Here is a 27569-nt window from a genome sequence, read left to right as displayed (position 1 = left end):
AAATGTTTGTATGTATGTTAAATAAAAATCTGTGAGGGGTAAATCAAACTGTCTTGGAACTGAAGGTGTAACTATCACTGCTGCAGTTTCTGCCACCACCACTGCTGTTATAGACTTTACTTGTCACCTGCTGTGTCTGTAGCCGTCTGTCTCATGTCCCCCTCAATCATCCTCATGTTTACTCTTCCTCATGCTCGCATTCGTCCTCTATTTCCTGTCCCTCTCGTATTTGTCCTTCTGTATTCCTCTTCTCCCTCACGCCCACTCGCTCTCCCCTGGAAACAATTTGCAGCCCTCGTCTCCCACTCCTCTCCCTCCACGCTATTTGGTTTTCCTCTCTCCCTCTTTTTTATTGTTGTTTGCTCTTTGTTTGTCACTCCGCTCTGCCTCTCCTCAGAGAATAAGACGTCTGTTTCATCTGCCTCGTACGTGTGAGAGAGGACAGTGGAATGCTGTGTTGTGTAAGGCTGTTGAGTACAGTCTCAATGGGAAGTCAGCTCCCGTATAGAGCGGGAGCTGCAGGTGTTTGTATGTGTGTGTTTTTGTGAGTTTTGTGGGTTCCAAGTTTCATCATTTGTGCAGTGGTAGCTGGTGATGCCGTACTCCATTTAGCATGGTGCTTCTATAACATTGTCATTGCACTCCCAATGAATAGTGCTGCATTGATATTGATCTTTTAAAATATATATATAATTTTTAATTCCGTACATTCTTCCTCCTTGTCAAAACCTACATGCATCTACATTCCCCGCAATGCAACTTGACCACAGACAGTTTGGTTGGAGATTCAGACATGGATGCATTAAGAGAATTGGATACAGCGTTCGAGGCGGGGCTCCATTCATTCCTATGAAAGCTTCTCAGTGGCGCATTAAGCAAAAAAAGTCTTCCTCTTCCACATAGTTTACGCATCATTGGACCCATGGAGCAAGCACACTAGCGACCTCAGCTAGCCAACCTGCCTACTTCTGGTTTAGCCCTCTGGATAACTTGAAAGAGGGTAAAACGATCTAATCATGCGGCTCTTTTGGACTTTCGAAATGTGATCGGACTGAATGGATCAAATTCTGATAGTGAAACAAGTCATTTAGTAGGCGTTTTAACGCTCAATAAAATGGTATCCCCTGATTTACAATGTAAGTCTATGAGGAAAAGTATTTTAGGGTGGTTGTTTGGTTGGTTAGTTGATGGATTGGTTGGTCCGTTGGTTGGTTGGTTAGTTGTTTGTTTGGTTGGTTGGTGTGTGGGTGGGTTGGTTGGTTAGTTGGTTGATTAGAGGGTTGGTTGGTTGGTTAGTTGGTTGATACGTGGGTTTGTTGGTTCTTTGATTGGTTCTTTGGTTGGTTAGTTGGGGTCACGTGACATTGTAATACACAGTTTGGCCACTATGTCAAATTGGCTTCAAAGAACAGCGCTCCTCCAGAGGGCTTGGATTCAGGTGGTAGTAGCATCTAATATAGCCTGGAGCTGCTAGCCTCAAGCAGAAATGAAGGGTGGGTTACAGAAGTCTGCTAACTAAACTTCTTTCTAACTCTGCACCCACAGATTTGTTTCTTTTCCAAAAGGCTTTATACAACTTCTTTTACATAATACTAATATCCTTTACTTACAGCTACAAACCAACTAATAGGAATATAATATTATATAATGCAGAACTGGGTGATACAACGTTGTGTAATAATTTTTTTAAGTGTTAGTGCTCAGGCTCCAGCTTATCAGTTATGATAACTGATTTTTACAAGTATTTTCAAAACAGTCAGATTCCACAGATGGATAATTTAAGTTGATAACGTGTCCTTGCTTGCATTCTTTTTCTATCAAAATTGCATTGTCGCACCATGATTAAGAATGCATTTATCTCTTATATGCCTCAAAATTTATATCATCAGATTGTGACCGAGATTTTATCAGACCTATTTTGCACAGTGGTTAGGTGGTTGCAATGGTGATGCAATGAACCTGCAAGATCTTTGTTACTGCAAAGACCACTGGGCCACTGTGACACCCTGCTATAAGAGCTCTATTTGTCTAATTCAAAATATAATGAATGTCACATTAAAATAGCACTGATGAAATAATACTAACTTCCATTTGTATGGCACTTTTCTTAACATAGTGGCAAAGAGCATGAGACAGTTTATACAACAAAAAGTAAAACCAGATCAAATTAGATCAAATATTACATAAATAAATCAAACAGCATAATGTGATACAAGGCCATTTAAAGACAAGTGCTTTTAGCTGATGGAATTACAGAAGTACTGGTACAGGTTGTGAAAGGTGGTCATTCCGCGGTTTAGTTATAGCAACAGCAGATGCACGTTCATCCTTTGTAGCAAATCTTGAGTTCTTTACTGCAGATCTTAGTGTGATCTCTTGTACATACAGATGGGTCACAAAATTAAAGGAAAAACCAGTACAGGTCGGAATGGCTGACCTTTACATTGAGGGGATCTGGTGGCTCTGTTATTCTGTAGGGGGGCATAATTTGGGTCCACCTTTCCCTTTAGACTGAAGGGTCACTGCAAATCAACACAAATGATGAAACATGTGTATCCTCATTCAATCCCTGGGAGTAGTTTCTTCCAGGATGACAATGCCCCCATCCATAGACCGTGAGGGGTCACTGAATGGTTTGATGAGTATGAAAATGATGTGAATCATGCTATGGCCTTCACAGTCATCACATCTCAACCCAACTGAACACCTATTGGAGATTTTTGACGTATGTGTTAGGCAGCACTCTCCACCACCATTATCACAACACCAAATGATGGAATATGTTTTAGAAGAATGGTGCTCAACCCTCCAGTAGAGTTCACAGACTGTAGAATCAATGCCAAAGCTGTTCTGGCAGAAAATAGAGGCCCAACACCTTACTATGACAATTTATCTTGTTTTTTCCTGTAATTTGTCACCCATCTGTATGAGTTTAGTAGGTCAGAGATATAGCTTGGAGTCGATTAATTTAATGCTAAGCAGTAAGCAGCATTTTTGAAGCAATTGGAAGCCAATGAAGGCATACTACGATTGAGGTGTTCTTTTCTCTTAGTTCTAGTTAAAAGCCAAGCAGCTGCATTTTGGATCCAACTGCAAACTTAGACAGATTTAGATTGTTAAATATTAGGTTTTGCAAAAATGAAGACAGGCTGAAATGAAAGAATAAACAACTTTCTCAAGGTCAGCAACTGACAGAAATTGTCATTTGCTGACTAGAGAGACCGATCACTCCCTTAACTATTTTACTTAAGTATTTAAAGTTCAGATTTGACCCAGCAGAGTGCAGAACTGTGGAAGTGTAAGTAACCCAGTTTCTATATCCATCTACAGTATTTAATAATTTAAGTTCTGTACCTGTAGATATTGACATATTTTTCTTTGGAATTATTTCTACTTTTTTGTTTCATATTTATTCATGATCTCTGGAAAATCATCCATTGTTTGAGACAGAGTTCAAAATGATTCTTTTTTGATAAACGTGCCCTTTAAAATTCACCATGAAGAGCACATTATTTGCTCATTACTGCGTTGTTATTCACTGGCCTCGACAGCAGCTTCCTTTCACGTAGTTTGACCTGTTGTGCGGGTGCCAGGCGTGGTTGAGATCTACAGAAACCTAAATGTCATGCCGCAGTGTACATGTTCAGTTTGCTGTTTTTTCCTTTTGAGATGTCAGCCTGTGCGGTCCACTCAGTGTAAGCAGCAAACTAAAGCATACGTTCCACATACACAAGCTGCTGTCTGCTTTCAAACCACTGCTTATCTTCTCATCAAGTGCTTTTTATAATAGTATTATCTCATGCTTTGATGTAATTAAGATGCCACAGGTACCCAGGGGATGTTAGGTCCAGTTTCATGTACTTAATGAATATTTATATACAGTATTAGCATTACTGACAGCTTGCTTCCCCATCTTGATTATTCTACTCCCTCTGCGTTTGTTTCTAAGTTGGCTGTCATATGAATTGATACATATTTCACAAAAAACAACTGATGAAGTCCTGATTTTTGTAATATCAGATGTTGAGTATTTATCACAGTATGATAAAAGAAGGGAAATGGGACTCAACAGTGCCTCGCTGTCGCTCCTCTCGTCTTGGCTTCAGCAGAAGCATACATCAGGGGGTGAACTTACAGCAGACTCTGCCCCCGCTCAGCCGCTGAGCGTGACAGATATCAGCAGATGTGTTTGTCTGACGTGTATTCTGATGACAGTGATCTGATGTGACAGCAGAGTCATCAGAGGGTTTGCTCAGTGGTTTTCGTTCACACTGGCATGCATCACCATCGACTGAAGACTCTATTCACCTGTTGGGGGGTAGGGGGTGGTGTTGGCGTATCGATTTCTGGCCTCTCCTCCGGTTCCACTTTCTCTCTTTTCAAACAGAAGTGACCCTGACAGCCAATCACAGCCTGTCACTGGCCGTCTGTCAGTTGCATCACTCAGCATCACCCCAGATAACTAATTACACGGGATGTCCATTCCTCAATAACCAGCTCGGAGGCAGAAAAATCCAACATGTCTGTCAGAGTTTGGAGATGGATTTTGGCAGCATGTCTATTCAAATCCTTGTGAACATACAGCAGGGAACTTAAGCTTTTTATGCACAGTGATATTTCTTTCTTTCTTCTCTGTCCCACAGCAGCTGTGTGGGATGTTGCATTGAAAGGCTTTTTAATCTCAATTTTGTAACACTGTGCAATAGTCTGAAATGTCTGAAATCAAATGGACATGCTCTAACATTTTTTTCCTTGTTGCACTTTACATGCCAGCACTCTTAATGGAGGTGTGCGCTTTTCCATGGAGGATTTCAGATTAGTGTTTGACAAATGTGAGGGCTTTTTTTTTCTTTGGTTTTGTTTTTCTTTCAAGGATTTGGGGGCAGTATATTGAGTTTATTCTATAGGGACTGAAGAGCTATAGACAGGAAATCCAGGAGAGAGCGAGGTAGGGGTAAGATATGCCATACAACTCCCTGGGGAAATGGCAGTTATATTGTATGTGCCTTAACCATTAGACAGTGGATGCCTTGACCAATGAGTTTGGTTTAGGAAGAATTTTAGAAGAAAATTGTTACACTTATAGTTTGTCATAGTATTATTTCTGCAAACACTTTATAGCTGCGTCCAGTTGCACGATAGCTTACATGGTTGGTTGATCAGTCTTTTGGTTGGTCAGTCGGTTATTTGGTTAGTTGACTGGTTGGTTGGTCAGTTGGTTGGTTGTTTGGCTGTTTGGGTGGTTAGTTGGTTAGTTAGTTGGTTGGTCGGTCAGACCACAAAAAATGTCCCCCACCCTTTGGCAGCCATAGTTTTCACCTGAGGAGGCTGAAATTTGGCATGAAGTTCTAGTGTGTGTGTGTGTAGGTGTGTGTTTTTGGTCATGCCAATTGGCTAAAAAGGGGGTGTGTCAATGGCTGAACAAATGTGGTGCAAAGGATGGTTATGAGCCAAAGGACAGCTGAATAACTGTTCATGCCAAGTGGCAAAAGGGGTGTGTGGTGGTGGGAGTGGCAACACTAAAGCAACTGCAACTTTCTGGCAGAAGTTTGCCATGGAGGTTAAGTGTTGGAGAGGTTGTGGGTGTGTGAATGCCTGAATGTGTGGATGCATGTGTGTACATGGTTGCAGCTATTCATGCATGTTCTTGTTAAAGTAAGTACAAAGAAGTCTCTAAAACAACACTGAAGACCATGATCATGCAATAGAGTGTGATAGCATTGTGTTGAATCATTTAAAGAATCCATTAAAGAATCTGCTAACAGTTGAACAGTTGAGTTAATTGAATATTCAAAAGAAACTTCAGGTCAGAAGTTCAGATTTTGTATCATGTAGGTAAAACCACACTGGTTTTGTCAGCGCTCTCCCTGTGATCCCTGTTATTATAGACTCCTGTAAAGCTGCACTTCACCGTTGCTCAATATAAATGCACGGCACAAACCAACCTTTTGCCGCTGTACATAAACGACCAAAGCCTTTGCTGCAGTCCCAACACACATCAATTCGCAGCCAATGCATTCTTGATTAGGCGTGGACACTGTAATTGTTTTCATTGCTTTGGATTGGGACGACATTGAATCTAATGTGGTCCATCGATCTTTTGTTGGGGGGAAATTGGGTTTGTTACCAGCGTTGTAGATCTCTTGTGGCTCATGTGGCAGCCTTTTATACTCTCTCCCCCTCCCCACATATTTCTCTCCAGTCTCTATCCAGACTCTATATCTATCTATCCATCCCCCTTTCATCCCCTCTTCATTCCTGTCTCATCTTTGTAATTTCATCTCTTCCTCTCTTTGTATCTATCTTTCTTTCTGCTTTTTTTTCCTCCCTTACTTTCCTCTTTCACTAATTATTTCCCCCCATTCTACTCCCCTCTTTCACCTAATGTAAAGACTCTACTCACATGACCGCTCATCAGAAACTGTACAAGGCAGTGTGCTAGCAAACATTTCATATTTTTACTCGATATATGATTTAAAAGATTAGGTCAATATCAATATGTCATTGATTGGTTTTCTGTCTGTCAGCTAATTGATTACCTGAAAGAAAAGAAACAGCATTTAGACGAGGCATTCTGTGCTATCGTTTTTTATGTTTTTTTTATGTTTCTACAGCCATGTCTTTCTGTTCGCTGCTGTAAAACAATCAATAGATTAACGGCCAATTTTAGCTGCCATGTAAAATACAGAATGCAGAACAGTATAGAAGCTGACAGAATTCATGTAATTTTGTATTTTTAATAATACTAATTTCCTTAAATTAAAGATACCCTGTGGAGTTTAATTTTAAGTAATCACATTTCTGTTTAAATGATGACTTTATCACCAAAATGCATGGTGTGTATCTAACAAACCTGCTGAATGCATTTAATTCTTTTTGTATTTTAAACTTCCATTAATTACATCCATGTTTGCCAGTTTTTTCTTGTCTTGTTTTTTTAGATTTTTACATGTTTTTACACCTCCACCAGTTGCTGATTAATGGAATCGCACATAGGATATCAGCAGGGATGTGTGAAGTTAGTGTCTGCATTCATAGAACAAGAGATACACACAATAACAAGGACCCGGTCAACAAAACATTGCTCCATAGAGACACTACTGATCAAAAACTCCACATAACACCTTTAAACAAGTAAACTCTCCACTGAAAAAGGATGAAGGAAGTTTTACTCACTATGTTAAGGAAATTGTAGAATATTCTCTGGCCTGCATAATGAAGCAATAATTAATCAAATCATGATAAATTAATATATATATTTATAGTCTGTAGCTGTGCTAAGGCAGGCCCCTTCATCATCATAGCTAGTGAGCTTTTTAATAAAGGTCAGTATTGGTTCTCTTCAACAGACAGGTCAGGCCTTGCACATAATTGCCTGTCTGTATAATGATGTGAAATTAAGAGTGCATCAGTGTGAGCCGGGTTAAATTGGACGATACTAAATCATTTTCTCTTACCTTTTCTCTTTGTCTTTCTTTTTTTCTCAGCAGTCTGAGTGCAGAGCCAGTCCCAAGAAAGGCACAGAGGCAGCTGTGGACCTGCTGGGCCTTGGTAAGACAATTTACACTATAATAACTTGTCAAACTGTGTTTAAATGTCTGCCCTAATTTGTCAGATATGTACATGAAACCAGTTATGCTGGCTGATGTAATAACATTCTTTAAATTGATAGTGTAATTATTTCAGGTTAAATAATGTGACATTATCAGGGGAAAAGTTGAATGCTGTCAGGCTTTATTTGAGTCATGCACAGAGACCTTTTGTTACATTTTGATGACTTATTATATTAACTGGCAGTGAATACATCATTAGTGGCTTCAGACCGCCATGCATGACATAACTGTGAGCGGACGACAGTTAAATCCACCCAACAGTCCAGTCACATACTGGAATATCTGAGAATGATTTGAGGTGGATTTCAAACAGAAAGAATTTTGATCTCTGGGGGAATTGGGGATTATTATAAATTAATCATTTTCTGTAACCTAGCAGGATATTATATTTTATTCCCAATATTACTCACTTGAATAGAAACTATATTTACTGAATGATGGGAAAAAAATAATTATTTATGAAAAATCTCTTTGGATTTTAGATGGTCTTTGTTGGGATATTGTCCTCAGCTGATCATTAATCTAAGTAGTGAGAATGACAGCCGGTGAAGACAATGTAAACTAATAAGTCCATTATTACAATTCTAACAAGGTGTTGTAGTGTTTTTGTTATTTCTTATTCTGGTGTTTTTGGCAGTTATCAAACACATTCAAATGTATTAACACCACCCTCTGAACTGCAGTAGAACTGGCTCTGATATACATCTATCTAGTTAAAACCAGGACAGATTACAATCAGATTTGCTATCTGACCAATGTAGATGCATATGTGACTAAGTTTAAAGGAAAGTGTCTTCAAGCTTATCAGGGTATTAACCAGATGTGGAAGGACAAGTGGGAGTCAGCCTTAGAAAAGAACATGATTGTGTATTTAATTGACCTTTGAACCTGGGTGAGTTGTGGGGGTAACACAAAAGTCACCCCCATTATTCTCAGTCACAACTCAACAGTGTTAATTTTGTCAAGTTCAATATTCAAGATTCACTTCATTGTCATTTCACTGAGTATTTGCATACACAGAGTGAAATGAGCTCCTGTCAGTGCATTAAAAAGACAGTAATAAATAAGTAATAAACAGTCTATTTACAAGCCTCACAAAGACATTGATGAATCTGCAGCAAATATTCATTGATAACCTTTTTTCTTACAAAAAAAACTGGACTACAGGCCTTACTGTAATCATCAGTAGGTGTAAAGTGACAGGTCTTTCACACATGGCCAGTGTTGGTCTCTCTTCTTTCATGTAACTGCCTGTCACCTTACATCCTCTTTGTCTCTATTCCACCTTGTTGTCTCTATTGTTCCGAGCGTCACGACATGAACACACAGAACAACAAACCTATAGCCAGAGGCCGACTGAGTGGGTTTTTTATAGAGCGATGATTACAGAAAAATATATGTTGGTGAAGCTGCTTTTTTGCCAGGTTTAATTCTACTTCATTTCATGTTATAAATGGTCCCAACGTTTTGTAACTGACGTGACAGCAGCGTTTGCACTGTGATGTATTTTCTGGAATAAAACATGAGATTCCACTTTTGCTAAAAATAAAGTTGGCAATGAGGCAATGATGCACAGGATTGATGAGCCTTGGTAATCCCACTTAATCAGGCGGAATAGCGTGTTTAACAGACCAGTCTGATGTGTGCAGAGGTGTGTGTATGTGTGTGTGTGTGTGTGTGCTGAGGATTTATCAACACATCAGTCCTGCTGCCTTCAGATGCTGCAGAGGTTTAATGAACTGAAGGAGCTTTTCATACAGTATAAACAGCTGTGGACAACAAACTGTAAGAATCACCCACATTCATTCATAGATGAATGCAGACTGATTTACAAATGTTCCTACAGTAACCGTGTTAATCTTCATTTTTGATGCCAATTTTAAATGCAGCTACTGAATGGAGACTTTTTGGTCAAAAAAAATAAACTTACTGGCCACGTTGTTAGGTAAACCAGTACAATCTAATGCAATTAGATGGCAGTTCAATATGTTTACCTTCATAAAACTATGTGAAACACTATGTGACACTACACACACCAGACTGGTCAGTTATAACTTGATATTCTGCCTGTTTATAAAAGACATTGATTTTAGGTAAAGTAGCTATTCTTGAAATACATTGAGGTGCAAGCACTGCTGTGTAAAATCAAAAACTATGTGACCATTTATGAGGTGAAATATAATAAAAAAAAATCTATTATCATATACTAACTGATGAAAAACTACTCCATCTGCAGATTTGTGGTGATGTATCATCACCCATCCACACATTTCCTGAAGAAAAGCATTCTATTTGTTAAGCTGTGGTCATGCTTAACTGTGATTGGTACACATGTATCAGAGCTGTGAGAGCAGCGATGTGACTGGCTAAGAGAGTATTTAATAATCACCACACCCGCTGATCTCTATTCACCTGCTGCTGCACATTCATGAACCAAAATAACAGGTGTACATGGTGACTCCCTCACAGCCTGTATACAGAAGACCTATCATCCCGTCCATCAACATGATTCTTAACATCCAGGTCCGTTCAGATACACTGAAACCTGTTCTAGATGGTTAGATGTTACCTAGAACATGCCAATACCTGTTGATGACATTTATGAGTAGCCTCAAAGTCAAAACAGAGCAGAACTAGCCTAAAGGTTAAAGTCATTACTGAACACTGTCACAGCCACACTGGTGTCCTATTTATTTTGGCATGTCTTTAGGACTATATGGACATCATTCAGAGTCATAGCTGACTGTGTCTCATTTATTTCTGCGTGCATGCATTTTAATTGCATTTCAGCTGTATTGAAAAACAAAACAACAGAGTAGCTGGAACGATAGAAAACACAGAGGATATGACATTAAGCAAAGGTCACAAGCTGGATTCAAACCTGTGACATTTCGAGAACCCGCTAACCAACACAATATTCTAACCCCCCATGCTCGTTGACCTGAAAACAAAGCAGAAAAAAAAGAAGAAAATGGGTTGAGCGTTTTCACCATAAATGTGTAATATCCAATCACGTTGTGTTGTTCCAGTGCAGGGTTGTGTAGTATTAGACGCTATGCTGAGGGTAAGCTGCAATGACAGAAGAAAGAGCCGGTGGACACAGCATTGATTAAAAATTCCTAACCGCAGCATGGAAGAGTGAGAGTAGATGCCCCGCTATAAATAACCAACGCTACACACCTTGCAGCCATGTCGAGTGGATGAGATTTCACACATAATCAATAAGTCAAATACGTGGCAGTGCGCCTCCAGCGATCGTAACAACCCCCCCATCGTTCCTCCATCCTTCCGTCCCTCTGTGTCTCTGGTTACCTCAGTCTGCAGCTGTCAACCAAACACCCTGTCCCTTCACTTTTATGTCTGTTTGTTTGTTTCCGTCAATTTATTCTAATTCAGTTTAGCTGTGCTGGAGTTTAAGTAATAAACAACATTGCTAGACGATCCAGATAAGAGTTTCCACATAAAAATGTCTCAGTCCTTGCAAGAATGTGGCCAGTGTTACCCAAGTATTTAATATGAGGCAGGTTTCTTTTGACTACAGCGACACAAAAATTCGTATTGAATGAATTGATTTCGTGTTGTTTTGGAGTAAAAATACTGTTTTCAGAGATGTTCCATCCTTCCAAAAATAGATCTGTGCAGAAGCTACTGAATCAATTTCAAAAACTTTTATTCATGGGTCAATAAGTTTTCTGTCTCTGCATGTCTCTCACTTCTACCTCCGCCCCTCTCTGCTGGAATAGTCCTGACAAGCTGAATTGACACTGGTTTTCCAGCAGGGGTCGCTTTAACCGAATATTTTCTGTCATTGACTGAATTTTTTAAACAATGACTGAAAAATCTGAAGTCCGTACCAGAGCCCTGCATGTATCAGGTACCTGATGGGTGACCCACAAATTTAGATGAAAATGGGTGAAAAATACTCTACAGCGTAATTTGCAGGTATGGGTCATGTCGGACACATGCGGACCGCTAAGGCTATTTTTAAAACGCAATTTGTGAAAACGTAAAAATATGTATTTTTAGTAACACATCCACAACAATATGCCCACAATTCAAGTTATTAAAAGCTTTTTTAAATCATGTAGTTTATTTGTTCAAAATCACATCTGCTTACACTGCAGTTGTTGAAATGGATTGTAGAACCTGATAATGAAATAATTTCCCAATAATATATTTTAAAAAACTCATAACTCAATGAAAAAAGTAATAATGTTATTACAATATTGGGAAATCATTACATTATTAGGTTATGCAAAAATAAGGTTAACCCAATAATGTAATAACCTCCTGTTAATGTAATCATTATTATCATTGGTATACAGAGATTGTTACATTATTGGGAAATGCATTTTATTACATTGTCAGGTTTTATTACATTTTTTATTGAGTTATGAGGGTTTTTATTACATTATTGGGAGTTATTACATTATAGGGTTATTATTACATTATCAGGTTCTACATCCTGAGGAGTTGAGAAAAAGAGCAAGTTGAGATTGAGATGTCCAGTTGGTGGCGAGTGTGCATATTAATGAGCTATTATCAGTCTTCTCTTGTCTTTAGTTTCACGTGCACAACCTCATTGTTTAGGTGACTTTAGCCGTCTTTACGAATTATAGCTAAATGCCACGGCAGCTGAGTGTCTGAAGTTGCTTTAAAAAGCCCAATGATTATGATGGCATTGATAAACGAGGTGATAAATGAGGCACTGATGGTGGAGGATGCAAGCAACAGCTGATTACATGTGTTCAGAGAGGAATTGATGAATGTTCCTGCACAGGCGGAGACATGTCAGCAAGTTCTGTGGCATCACGCTCTCGCAGGCAGACTTGCAAAGCTTTTCAATTTTGCACATAGAGTACATCACAGAGGTAACTAAATCTATCAAAAAAAAAGAAAATCATAATGGCAGGTAATAATAGATTATGACAGAATTTTAACTACCCTGTCCATTAAAATGACGGACAATGAGCAAGTCTGACACAGCCGCAGGTTTCCAGAGAGGTGCAGCATAAACAGGATGCCATCTGCATGTCGTGTCCTCAAGTCAAGCAGCAGTATTCAGACCCAGCAGCATGACTGTCCTTGTTTCAGTCCCAGCATTTACATCCTGTACAGATGTTTGGACCAGTCTTGTTTTAGTAGTTTTAATTTGGGAGAAACATACATTTTTTTGGTTGTTAACAGGGATGGAGCCAGCAGCCAGTTCCAATTTAATTAGAAGTTTTTTTTTCTCTTTTTCACTCTGTTGTTGTTTTTCATCCGTTAAATGTTAGATCACATTGTTCCTAAATGCATGATCAAACATATTGATTTTTTGACAAACATCTCCGGCTTGTTTTACTCCAGAGAGAGAGAGAGAGAGAGAGACACACACAGGTGTATTGTATAGCTCCTTTGAGACATGCACCACACTATGAAAATGTGATCACAGTTTTTTATGTCCCGCTCATATCTGACTAAGTGCATGTGTTACTTTCAACAATCTAAGAGCAGTCTTACCAGGTCAGATAGTTTCAACACACACACTAAGATTTCTGATGTAAATGTATCACTTAACTATATGAGCTCGTATGCACAAAGAAACTAGAATCATTTTTATATTATTAGTATTAAAGTGATGAAACACTGTGAATGAGCCCATTTTTAATTGTCAGACAGATCAATAAAAATGAGTTTTTCCTTCTCAATGAGTCAAAAGGGGAGCAAATAAAATTCCAACTTGACTCAAATAATAATCAGACCAGCCGCGTCCCTCTATAAGGTTTCAGTTTTCATCCTTGCCAAGTGGACAGCAGAAGTCTCTTTCTAATAAATGATGATTTCATGAGAAAAATGATTAGGGAAATAACTGCCCAGCAGTGGGTCATTAATTAAGACTTTAATGGCAAAATAAGATCAGTTCCTTCATGGGATTCCTTTTTTAACTCGCTGCTTTTCTCCACTTGCTTGTGCACCATATTCCAAATATTCTACAAGCATTTTGTCCATTTCTGTAAATAAATGTCTGTCACAATGATTATCGACTTATCGTACAATAATGTAATTATCGACATCATCTTGTCTATATATGTACTTATCATATGATACATGGACATGACCTTGATCATTTTTTAACCTAAATAATGCGGCAATTCACATTATGGCTATTCATTATGACAGTCTGTGTTTTTACAGAAGCATAGCGCCCACTCTCCAATCCCACCCCCCACCCCTGAATTATTATGCTATTATATTATCATTATATCAGTGGTATAAAATGATTTTCAAATGACAATAATATCGTTTATCGCGATTATTTCTGGGACAATATATCGTCCAATAAAAGTAGTTATGGTGACAGGTCTAGAGTGAATAAAGTCGAATGACTGAATAACAAAAAGCTACATATTTTATGTAAAGCTAAGAATTCTATGTAAATATGAGAGAAGATATATAAAACAAGACCTTCCAAAACAATGAAGGTCAATAACAAGTAAAAAAAAACACGATCCAACTTTGTGTTGACACGCTTAAATTGCGTGCAAATGTTCCACCATTGCTGTCCAGAGGCCTGGGAACATTAATATGTGGTTACATAACTTTTGGAAATGCAGGTTGTTTTTTGCATAACACAGATTCCCTCCCTAAAAAAAACTCATGAATAATATTTGGCAGAAGTTTCATCGAAACATTAGACCGCAACGACCACATTTACTGGTTGCCGTTTCATATTAATACACATATTGGGGAACATTGCAAAAAAGCAGGTGCTGGTATCCTGCTTTCTTTATCACCTGTAAACAAACATACTGTAACATAAGCAGACTATTATGTTTCCATTTACCACACTTCCCCTCCTCTATAAAGACTATTCCTGCCAGCAGCTAATGATGGCAGTCACCAACTGAGCTTTCCCTTCCTGGACTTTCTCGCTCCCAGAATCACTCGCAGGGGAGCGGACAAGCTTCATTTCATGCCCTAGTTGTGACTTGTGTTTTGGGAGTGAATGGGAGGAGGGGGGAGCTAAATTAACATATCTTTCAGTTTATGGCTGTACCAATACTTCAAAGGCCAAGAACCAGTGAATTTTCATTATGGAGAGGATGGAAAAGCATTTTGAGCGCTGGGGCGACTCTCAGTAGAAAGTGTGGATGATAATCATAGAAAATGTTTGCATGTATTTGTGTGAAATGTTTGGATCTGGGTGAAGAATTAGAATCAGTTCGGAGTTTAATCAGCTCAGATATTTTACCCCTCGCGGTGATAGTCGAACCATGAATGTGACAGCCCCCCACTGCTGAATGAGGTCGCTGTATCACTCGGAAGTTCTGTGTGTGTGTGTGTGTGTGTGTGTGTGTGTGTGTGTGTGTGTGTGTGTGTGTGTGTGTGTGTGTGTGTGTGTGTGTGTGTGTGTGTGTGTGTGTGTGTGTGTGTGTGTGTGTGTGTGTGTGTGTGTGGGTTCGGGGGTGATTATAAAACCCACCCTCAGCCTGAACTATTGGTCTGTTTCCATGGTGAAGTTGAGAGCACTCTCAAGAAGCGGCCCCATCCCATAATAAAGGATGGTGGTCACATTGCCCGACATGGCAGTGATGATGGTGATGGTGGTGATGATGATGATGATGATGGGCCCTTTTCTCCCTCCAGCTCATTTCCATGGCAATGGGTGAATGAGTTTTTGGTAAGAGAGGGGTGGATTAGAGTGATAGGAGGGTAATTTATGCACATGAAATCCTATTTTCTCTCTCTCCTGTTCAATATATTACAGTGTGACTCACACCTGTCATTCTTGTCAGACCCCTAAAGCACTAATCATCATCATTACAGGCTTTATTCAGCGAGCCCTCTTTAACAGCAATTTACAAAGTGATTTAACAATCAAAATAACAGCCGAGCCTCACAAATGACACGCGGGCGTCAAAGGATGGATGGAGGGCGAAGAAATCAATAGTTTAAATTTTAGGGATGGAAGACGCCACAGTCAAAGTAATTCTTGGAAAATGAGTTTCATTAAGTGGTTTTAAAAAGGATGTCGAGTGGTCTTCCTCGCCGGCTCACAGTAAATGATTTTTACTTGTACCCCGCTGTCTGGCTAAAGGAGCTCAGTACTGTTCACACTTTAAAAGCGGCTAAATTATGGATGTTTCATCACTGTGGTTATATAAATGACCTCCGCTGCTCCCTGGCTCTCAAACACAGTTTACTCCCTTTTCCCTTTTCACATACTACACAACCCCTCCTCCTCTTCTGCCTTTCTGCCCCTCCATCACAGTCTCCCTCTCTGTGTCTACCATACAGTAGGACTGTACATTGTGTACTGGGGGGGGGGGTTTCTTCTTCAACGCCATGGAAACAGATCTCTGTCTGGATAACAGTCTCCACGATGATACTGTAGTTTAAACAACTTCAGGATAAGCTGGAATATTACCATACTTTTAATTTAGCTCATGTGTTTGAAGAACAAAAAGACAGTTTACCCATCAGAGATGACAAGAGGCTTAAGGTGTTCTTGGGAAGTAAGGAGCTTTTACTTTTTAGAACAGTAAGAGATTCACCATTTAGGCTGCAGTGTACAGTACTTTTAAAGGACTAGTTTTAACATTTCTGGGACATCTGATTACTTTTTATCTTTTAGCGTAGCTTAGCATGAAGACTGGAAACAGGGAGAAACCTTATCCATAGTCAAACACACTTTTGCTTGTATATTTTAAGTTAAGAGTAATTTCCTTAGATCTATCTGTCTATTTGTTATTAGCTATTACAGTCATTGTGTTTTTGGCATCCCTCATGTGTTGTAAAGCTTTGGCCAACTATCCTATATGTTTAATTCATATGACCAAATTGACCCGGTTTGACTGTTTATAAAGCACAAGGTATAAATTATCACCCAATTCTGTGTTAGACCTTTTTAACCTGCTTCATTCTGACTTATTAACACAAGGTTTTACACGTTTTTGGGAATCATGGTCAATGGGCTTCATTTTAAAGAAATTATACCTCATTTTTGAGTTAACGCCTGTTGTCCTCAGGTCTATTTTGACATGATGCTTACGTCAATTCAGTCTGTTAACATTAGTTTGTTCAGCTCTGTTGCGGTTCATACTCACTTTTACATTATGCTTTCTCATATTTGGCAAATTTGGCAATCAAGAGGTAGATAAAAAGAAGTTGGGCTCATTTTACCTGCACAAAAATCACATGGAAAAATTATCTTACCATTAATTTGTCATGTGATTTCAAAAGTTAACATCAGACTTCTTCACAGCAGACATTTGAACTTGTCAGAGCAGGAGACTTGCTGAGCTTATTAACAATAACGATGGCTCCGTTCCATCTAGATTCACCATGTTAGTGAGTAAACACACACACACCGAGGGCATCTGGCACGCCTCAATGGACTGCAGCCATCATTACTGTCATTAGCTACACCTGCGCTGCCATGACGTGTCAAAAATGTTTTGACACATGTGGAAATATCTAGAGGAAAAAAGGAGCGACTGGAGAACACTGATTCATTTACAGCTTTTAATTGTTTCAACACTGCTGCTGTCTTCATCAGAGGACATACAGTAGTTGGTTTTCTAGTGTCACTCTGACACCCAGCTGTCTAATCAACCCTCAGATTTTTACTGTTGTGGCCATTCTGCACAATGTTCTAGCTTGTCAATCACCAAGTACTTTACATATACTGGTAAAAAAAAACCCCACTCCATTATATCCTTCATTAACATATTGTCTATATGCTGAAATGTCCCTGTGGTTTAGTTCATGTCCAACAAACACAAAGCTGTGCAAAAACACACATCTGAATATAAGACTGCAACACCTACACAAAGCATGGATTATACAATTGCTGGACATTATACACAGACTAACCACGGCTCTGCAGCATCATTAAAGTTCTGGGGAATAGGAAAAAAAATCACCCTCTACCACCCTCTACTTAGAGGTGGTGACATCATCTTCTCACTGCTCCACGTATTGGATTCACACTCTGAACACAATGGAGCCCTTTGGCATGAATGAAGAAGTGAATTTGTCACGTTTCCTCTAATTTGTCACCCTTGACGGATGTTCTCTTGTCCACGGTTTGGCACTTGGACACCGTGGCATCTCCCTCCCTTTGCTTCATTATCCGATAGATTTGAAATCCTGTTCAACCAGTTATCCAATGACGTTTGTACGCCTGGTCTAGGTAGACTATATATGTTCCTCGCCTCATATCTTTGTCCACTTTGGCCCTGTTTACACCAGGCATTATCACGTGTCCCAGATGATCCGATCACAAGTGGACAGCCGAGACACATTGCTGTTCACGCCTGTCTTTATTATGTGTCTCAAGCTGGGCACTTGTGTCCAGATTTTGTTGCTACCTACATCACTTATGCTAGGTCAAATGGCCCGGCTTACAGTTATTACATCAGTCAGACAAGCGCCCGATTAGTTATTAGTGTGGTCTTAAGAGCTAATAAAAATGTTTTAAGAACTAATACTTAATACTAAATACTAATACTAAACTGTTCAGATTACTGCAACCACATACATCTGTGTTCATCTCCATTCTTTCAACCGTTAACCAAAACAAACATGAAGTCCTGCATTGATCGATCAATCAATCAGTCTTAGTTATGTAGCACCAAATCACAGCAAAAGTTATCTCAAGACTTTTTTCACACAGAACAGGTCTAGACTGTACTCTTTCATTTAATTAGATAAGAGATCCAACATTCCTCCATGAACAGCACTTTGCAACAGTAGCATGGAAAAACTCCAATTTAACGGGAAGACACCTCAAGCAGAACCGGGTTCTAGGAGGGTGACAATCTACCTTAACTGTTTGATGACATTTTTTTTTCTTTTACGTCCTGGTTGGTGACACATCTGGACACATCATTAGTGTTTACACTACAAAACATGTGGTCAAATGTGTCCCAGACCACCTAGGCAAGCGGTTTGAGTGATGGGATTACGATGTGTCTCGGAGGTCGTTTACACTTGTATTTAGTGCTGTCCACTTGAGATCAATTCACCTGAGACACATGTTAATGCTCGGTGTAAGCCAGGTCTCTGACTCTGATAAAGACTTAGTAATGTTGAAATGTTGGTCTGTTTATAGAGTTAAAGGCTGTAAATTAATGGGTGTGCTCCAGTCCCCTTTTTCCCTACTGGAAGTTTTCAGTCCTAGAGCAGAGAAGCATCTGCTGCATTTTGCCAGAAGATGCAGGAAGAACCCTGTTTCTACATCTTGAAAGATATTTCCAAAGCTTTTTTATAAGCTCTTTGACATACAAGAAGTGTCTTGTTAGAGTTCTACAATATTACGATCCTGTTAATCCAACTGAACTTTAATGAAAACGTCCAAAATTAAACCAGCACTGTGTCACCATGTCAAATACACCGCGTGTGCAATTACAGGCAATTAATTAGCAAGAAAGAGGGAAAAGAGGAGCGTGAATGAAGTCATTTTTCAACTTGTGAACGAGTGCAGTCATCAGAATTTTCTTGAGGATGTTCTCGTTAACGAGCGTGGTAATTGCAAATTAAACTTGGAAATGTGTGTGAATGCATAAATCTTAGAAATGCAGTTTGCATGTTTATGTACTGTAAAGGTCATATTTGATAATACCTCTTTTTGCCAGCTCTACATATTTTCTGTGTGTATTGACTGCCTTTCTGCATCTCACTCTATGAATTCACCTGACACTGAGTCTCCTAGTTACAAAATGTACAGAAGGTTATTTACAACGTTGGAATGTACATCTCAAGAGGACATAAATAATCACCTGCTAAATAAGAAAAAGGGATTATACAGGGATTATAGCAGGTGTCATAAATATGCAAAATTTACAGCAAATGAAACTCTTATTAGATTTTCTTGGTATTAAAAGAAATAAATCTAATCTCAGCAATAATAAAACATTCTCTGTGTTTCTCTCTCAGATGCTCCAGAGGTTGGTGGGAATGGCTCGGGCGGCGCTGCGCCAATCAGCGATGAACTGGACATCTTTGGGCCAATGGTGTCCAACCCTCTCCCCTCATCTAACAACACACAGCAGGCTCAGGTAACACACACACACACACACACACACACACACACACACACACACACACACACACACACACACAGGCTTTCATCATCTGCTTATCACTGCAGGCAGGCTGCAACACAAGGAGGCTCTAGTGGCTCCGTCGAATATACGTGCAACACACACACACACACACACTCTGGATCATACCAAATCAAACTGTCCTGGATTCTCCTGCATTGAATTAATTTAACTCCTGTCCTTTTAAGACAGAGAGCAGGTCTACAGTATCTGACAGAGAGGAATAATCATGAACTGTACAATCAAGCAGCTGGGATACGTAGAACTGTGGTAGAAACAGTAATACTTGTATTACATTTCTAGTGCTTATATTGTAATTCATTGTATTTGCCTGGTATTTCTTTACAATAAGATTATATAAAAAAAGTTGTGTTGTGGACGCACACATCTGGAATAAAAAACCAGGTGCTGTACCAAAAAGATAAATCTATAAATGCAGAAACAAGTCTGTGTGGTGTTGCTTATATTGGAAAAACAACTAGAGCACTCAAAACTAGGATCACAGAACACAGATGTGCCGTTCGCAATCGGGATATAATGAGCCCAGTTGCTGTCCATTTAAAAAAAAAGCCCATCACAACATAACCACTCTCTGATATGTTGGCATTGAAGCCATTAAATGCCCTCGTAGATGTAGAGGTCTAAATGAAGATTTTATTACCATTCCTGTGACTGTTAACTTATTGTTGTTATGAACTAGACTATGCTCCTGATTGTGTAATGTCTATCATATACTGTACTGTGTAATATAGTATATTCCTAAATGTGAGCTTAATTGGGCAATTTTTCTGCAGAAACTTGGCTCACTTATCAAGTTCACTGATTGGTTTGAAATGGAAAAAAACAAACTAGAAAAGCTAAATAAAATAAAATTATAATCAGCTCTTGTGATAGAATTTTTCCACAGTTTTGAGAACTGATTGAGGGTGATGATTGAGAACAAAGTGAAGTAAAATAAAGTTAAGAATCTGATGGAGAGTAGTGGAGATGGAGGTGAGTGTGTCCAGTGAGTGTCTGCAGACATTATGGATGATATTTTCTGGGTAAACAAAACAGTACAAACATCAGAAAGAACAAAAAATTATTTAAAAAATAGAGCCGATGACGCACATGACTGTATTCTCCTCATTCAGTTTTCCTTCTTTCCTCCCACTCCTTCACTGACTCGTCTCAGGGTGATGAGTGAGGTTGGGTGAATTAAACATTTTCATGGAGCAGCGTTGAGTCAAAAATGCTGCTGTTGTCCCTGAACCGTGGCTTTTGACCTCCAGCTTGACTGAGGACACATACAGTCATACAGACACACACATATATGTACCCTTTCTGTTTGACACACATACACTCAGAAGATGGAGGCGTGCGGTTGCATATTTTGTAGCGGTGGAATCAATATACACTATGTACAGAAAACACACAGTAACGTGATACGCATGGCATATAACTGTACACAACAGCACACACACACATACACATTTACAGTAACCCATACAGTGACTCATTCTTTCCCTTTCTGACCAAATCCCAGGTTTCAGATTGTGGATTTTACTCACACACTCACACACACACACATCTCTTAGCCTCCTGGGACTGGACCAGGCAGTGGCTCGCTGGAGACCCAGGCATGAAGAACAATTACGTGCTGCTTTAACTGCTTTCTCCCCCCTCTGCAACTACCAGCCTCCCACTTACCCTCTAATCTCCCCTCCATGCTCACCTCATCTGTGACTCCATCTACTGCAGCTCTGGGTCCGCCTCGCACCTCCTCTCATCTCCATATCCATTGCTCCTGCAGTCTCCTCCTTTTTTCTTCTCTGTGAAGCCCCAGAGCGGTGACTGGTAATGCAATTTAACATTAAACATGCAGTCCTCCTTTTGACCAATCAGTTGGAGCATGTTAATGACAGTATGTTCTGAGCTGTAGATGAAGCAGCAAAAACAGAAAGTGACAAATTAAGCTTTGTGACATGGTTGCTACCAGTGGTTGTAGCATTTTTGTTCATAGTGCAGCACTGGATTACATAAATTTGGTTGGTGTGACACAACTAATAGCTTCTTACATTTTGGAACGTTTGGTTTTCTCTGTTTCTTCAACAAAGTCCAGTTTTGGGACTGACTCCTGCCCCAAACAGAGAATATCCAATTATAGCTTAGAAACCATAATCAACCACAAGTTTCTGATTCCTCCATATGCCAACGTGATGTTCATGGGGCTTTAGTTGGACTGATGCCTGTAAAGGAGGTCTGATGCCTTTCAAAAAACAGAAATATATAAGCTGAAGTGTAATGCCATGTCGAAACAGGAGGCGTAGCTTGAGCAGCACGTTAGCAGAGCAGCACGTTAGCAGAGCAGCACGTTAGCAGAGCAGCAGGTTAGCAGAGCAGCACGTTAGCAGAACAGCAGTGTTTACACAGGAAGCGTTCAGGCACAGTATGTAGGTTACCCACATTTTGGAAGCACTCAGAGCCCAACACACAATCCTTGTCATATAAAACAAAAGAAAACCTACTTAAAGTGTAAAATTACCTTTCGAGTAACGTTTAGTGCGAGTGAAACAATGTAACTTGAATGTAAGCTGCTAACTTAACTAAGCATGCCTAGCTAACTAGCTTATTACCTACAGTAGTTACCTAGCTTTACTGTCAAGGACATGAGTTAGCATATCATTAGCATTATGTTTCGGGGTAACAGGTTACTTTTAAAAATGTCAAGCACACATTCACTGTGGAAGATGCTGTAAAACAGGTTTCCACCGTATATAAGAGTTTAGGTTAATGTTAGTGGTGGTAACCTGCTTTGTGTTTGACTTGTTTGTGCAAATAAATCTAACCTTTAGCTTTGGCAGTAGCTTGTCCAAGTAACTAATTATGAAATAAAGAACAGTTTGATATGTTTATACTTATAATACTGCACTACATGGCTAACTGGCTTTACCATGCACCCATTATTGAAGTTCATAAAGAGGTTGAATTTTATTATTTTATTTATGTTAATGCTAACAACAACATTTAGTACTCGCTGGCTACAGTAGCTGTATTCAAGTGTCAGTGTAATGTTGTAAAAGTCAATGCAAAAGCAGTGAAAGCTTCATGATTTACTAGCTTGTAGCTACAGGTCAGAAGGTTAATGATTGATGTATTGATGTATCATTCAAGTGGCTTGGTGTGTAAGATATATAATTCCTAAAAGGTATGTAAGTAAGTATTTATGCAACTAACAGTAGTTATTAATATTGCTACACCATAGTTTCATGGACTACATTCCCTGCTCACACTTGATACCCTTTTTACCTTCTCAAATATGATTTCTTTCCTCTCCTCTGCCTTCCTGTTCTTTATTTTTCGTCCCTCTCCTTTCATTCACTCACAAGAATATTTTTTCCCATGAATCTATACATGAATCTCCTGTTCCTCTTCTTGTTGCCCTTCACATGTCCTCTTCCCCCTCTCTTTTACACTCCTTTCCTTCTCGCCTCACCATCACAATGCTCCCACTTACATCTGCTCTTACCTTGATGTTAGAAATATTCAAATATATGTATAAATCAGACATACCGTACAAGCATTTCTGAGCAGAGTGTTATTTGTGAGCTCTGACTTGTGCTTACATGTGCATAAATTCTAATGCAGCCCAAAATCATGTAGGTCAGTTCAGTTCAGTCGGTTTATTATCCCAGATGGGAAACTTGACTTGCAGTAAGAGACACAAGAGAAAAAAAATAACACAAGTGCAAAAATCAAAAGTACAAAGATATTTCCTGTACATAAATATATATACAGAACACGACAATACAACAAAATAAAGAATGAATGTTCTCTTGTTTAGGAAAGACCAGTTATAACGACAGAAGCAAATGTTGAACTAAAAATAACTTACAAAAATATGTTAGTCACAGTAGTGTACAGTAGCTGAGACGTCAATAGCATGTAAATAATTAAAATCTTTTATCATAATCTGCCTAATTTATGCCCCTTTGCTTAAAACTGTTATGAAAAAGCTTAATATTGTTAGTAAGTGGACTGCAAATGGACTGAACCTTTCTGGTCCTCCAAACACTCAAAACACTCTACATGCCATTCACCCATTCACACACACACACACACACACACACACACACACACACACACTCACATACCCATGGCATAGCATTCTGGAGCAATTTGCGGTTGAGTATCTTGCCCAAAAACACTTCAACATGTGTACTGGAGACACCAGGGTTTGAACTGCCAATCTTCCAATTAGTAGACGACCCACTCTACCTCGGTACCCCCCTGGATTTCTGATGCCACTTGTTACACTTGACAAAGACACAGGATTGGAATTTCACACCATAAGCTGCTTTGAACCATAATTTCAGAGGCAAATAGATTCTCTACAGTGCTGCACAACACACAGTAGTGACAAAAAAGAAATATTCGTACAATTTCCAGACTTCCTACCAGCTTTTAATTACTATAGGTTTATCATCATTCAGCAGATAAATATGTTCAACATATATGATATATATATATTCATATTCATCTTTTTATGGCTAAATGGTTGAGAGTGACTCACAGCTCACTTGTGCATAAGAACTCAATCAGTCTCCTAGACAGATGTTCCCAGCTAGAATAGATGTATTCATTAGATTGAATGTTATTATTTATCACTGCATTAGAGCCTGGCTCTGTTAAGGCCTTGGACGGTTACACAACACTTCTTAGCCTGCAAGTCATTGTTCCATAGTGGGTGTTTAAAACCAGACAGGCTGCTCTCACATGGCCGTCCGCCTGTGGCAGCACTGCCTGTCTTGCAAGAGTGTATTATTTGAATGTCAAACAGTACTTTTTTATTTCTGCCACGGTCTATTCAGAAGACAGTGCTCACTGCAGATCTCAGGCACAGACAGGCCTTTTTTTTATATTTCTTTTAATTATCTACCAACAAGGTCCAAAAGAAGTTCTTGGTGATTTACCTTCAGACTCAATCGAAAGTTCTGTTTTTGTATCCGGAAAGATCTTTGCTTCTCTCTGTTTCCGGCCACGTTTAATTGAAGGTAGCTGACATTAACTGACATTTGCAGTAGCATTTAAAGAAAAGGTAGTTAGTTACTTGACAGTATGTGGATGATAATTGCCTCTGCCTTGCAGTGAAGGTTAGCCTGTGATGGCCTCTTTGTATTTGTTAGCCTGCAACCATCAAATCTGACAAACACCTTGTGACTTTTTTGTCTGGTGCCACCATCAGTCCAAACACTCAGATGCATAATGAGTGTTTCTCCTGATCAGACTCACTCCGACATAAAGTTAATGCGTAGATTCATACTCCCAAGAGGAAACACCACGTAGCATCAACATTGTCAACCGTTCTTTCCTCTCCTATACATCCAAGCTATACACAAGGACATAGTTTTGACAATCAATACATATCCACCCACTCTTCCACACACACACACACACACACACACACACACACACGCAAAGAGGGCTGAATTTGGGATTCAGCAGGCGGATATTGCTTTACAGCTGTGATTAGCTGGGTGCGTGAAGAAAGAGGAAGCCGGCAGCCTGCTGATTCGTGCGGCTATTAACCAGCATCGGGGAGCGCTCGCCTATCTGCGCATACGTCAATTATAAAAATGCGATTACAGCCTTGTAGGAGGGGAAGGATTTGTGTTATCCCCAGCTTTTCTTCTCTCACTCTCTCACTCTCTCTCTCTCTCTCTCTCTCTCTCTCTCTCTCTCTCTCTCTCTCTCTCTCTCTCTCTCTCTCTCTCTCTCTCTCTCTCATACACAGACGTGAACACTTTGCTTCTACGTCTTGTCCTCTGTCTCTCATTCACCCCGCCCTGAATAAGGAAATGACAGCTTTTAAATGGGTTTTACCAAAAAAAAAACCATAAACGAATGAAGGGGGGGAAGCATTATGAAGCAATAAACATTTAACCTGAAGTGGAGGGGGAGAAACAGGAGATAAGTAGGGGGAGAAAAATGATTCAAGGTGATGCATGCATGGAAAGAGGGCCGCGTGGGCGGAGAGCAGGTTAGGAGAGGAATGAATGAATAAAGGAAGGTGGAGGTTGAGGTCGGAGGACATGCAGGACGTGGAGCATGAAGTACCACTCGTTCTCAGAGGATGAGCTCAGAAACACCAAAAGCACTGACTTGAATCTCCCTGTTTCTGTCTTTACCCAAAGCCAGCAGATTTTTGTAGTATTCAGTGACATTTCTTAAAGAGGAAAATAATAGTTGGCATCATTCCACAGTCGCTAAATGCTGTCATGTTGTGTTTTATACAGTATTTTAACAACTAGTACCTGATATTGACGAAATCAGAATGATCCTCTGGGCGTAATTCTCACTGCTGCTGCGACTTTTAGGATGAAACATTCATCAAAGCATTAAACATTTCTTCCAGTTGTCTGTAATGATGTAATAAGGAGGTTTAATGAAGCAGTCAGGGACTAAATTGTTCTCCTGAGTGCTGCAAAACTATCCCAGCGCCAAACTGCAGCTATATTGAAAGTTGCTAAACGGGCAGTGCAACAAAAAGCTGAACACATTTTCATTTCAGACATCGAGTCAGCACACCTTTTGAACACCAGTATATCACGGCAACATGTTTTTTTTGAGACGTCTGCTCCCTAAACACAAAGACAACTGATCAAAGAGCGCACCAGTGGAGCGAAAGCACAATCAAAAGATGAGTGGCAGAGAAGCTTCTGCCAAGACAACAAAGAAAAGTCTAATCATCAAATCATATAAAATATCACCGGAGACTAGATGAGAACTCAGGAAGCAAACAAGAGAGGTTAATGCAGCTGTACGTAGAATATGAAATGTTTTACCTGTTTCAGTGTTAGTTTAACAGCAAAAACTCAATTTTTCATATTTTCAACCTGCATTCATTGATTTTCTTTTGGCCAAACACAACATTTCTGGCCATCTTTTGTATGTAGGCCAAATATTATCTCTCCTTTCGGCTCTGTTTGGGTCTCCACCAGCTCCAGAGGTTCTTAATATTTGCATTTTTGGCTGCTAAATGCTCGCCTGTTTACAGCCATTAGCATATAGTATTTTTATAAGAGCTTTGTTGGCTGAAAACACCTCTCTACACCTCTACATCACTGAGTTCACATTGCCCTGGGAGGATGCAGTGGAGGAGGCCTACGAGCACAAGAAGCTAAGGTGCGCAGAGCTGGCAGCTGATGTGAAACAGCGAGGCTGGATAGCAAATGTCAGACCAGTTGAAGTAGGCTGTAGACGGTTCATAGCCACGTCAACATCAAAACTACTCCAGGAGATGGAAGTGCGAGGGATGGTCCACCGGCAGGCAAAGACCTCCCAAGGACCGCTGATTAAGAGAAAGGACTGTGGCAGCTGTGGCTCAGGAGTTAGAGCGGCTGTCCACCAATCGGAAGATCGGCGGATCGATTCCCGGCTCCTTCAGTCCGCATGTTGAGGTGTCCTTGGGCATGATACTTAACCTCAAATTGCAGTGAATGTGTGTGAATGGTTAGTCTCCATCTCATGAGCAGGTTGGTGCCCCGCATGGCCACCCTTGACATCAGTGTATGAATGTGTGTGAATGGGTGAATGTGACATGTAGTGTAAAAGCGCTTTAGTAGTAGTGATCAAAAAGGCTAGAAAAGCACTATATAAGTACAGTCCATTTACCATTTACTCCACCTGGGCCCCCAAGTGATGGTATCTTAAGGGGTGAACCCTTGATGCCGGAATTCACTGCTTCAACCCTCTGGAGGTGTTGTGGGCCTATTTGCGAAACACAGAGGAAGGAGGACACCCATTTGACAACCCAGAGGATGCCATCACTCATTTGGCCATCCCACAATGTCCTGGTAGCAACTGTGCAACTAAGGGATCATAACAT

At 39.8% G+C, this 27569-nt stretch overlaps 1 protein-coding gene across 1 annotated transcript in view; it reads left to right on the top strand.

Annotated features, from left to right (window-relative positions):
* The window catches only part of smap1 (small ArfGAP 1), a 114001-nt gene that overhangs the window by 72254 nt on the left and 14178 nt on the right, over positions 1-27569 (top strand). Inside the window, exons 7-8 of the mRNA XM_062430984.1 lie at positions 7488-7551; positions 19536-19657. Coding sequence (XP_062286968.1) covers positions 7488-7551; positions 19536-19657 — 186 coding nt within the window. The remainder of the gene's footprint in view (positions 1-7487; positions 7552-19535; positions 19658-27569) is intronic.

Source organism: Scomber scombrus, chromosome 12 (assembly GCF_963691925.1).
Source record: "Scomber scombrus chromosome 12, fScoSco1.1, whole genome shotgun sequence".
In the NCBI taxonomy this organism is placed as follows: Eukaryota; Metazoa; Chordata; class Actinopteri; order Scombriformes; family Scombridae; genus Scomber; species Scomber scombrus.
The sequence above is the reverse complement of the archived record's forward strand: the minus strand, read 5'-3'. Positions and strand labels throughout refer to the sequence as shown.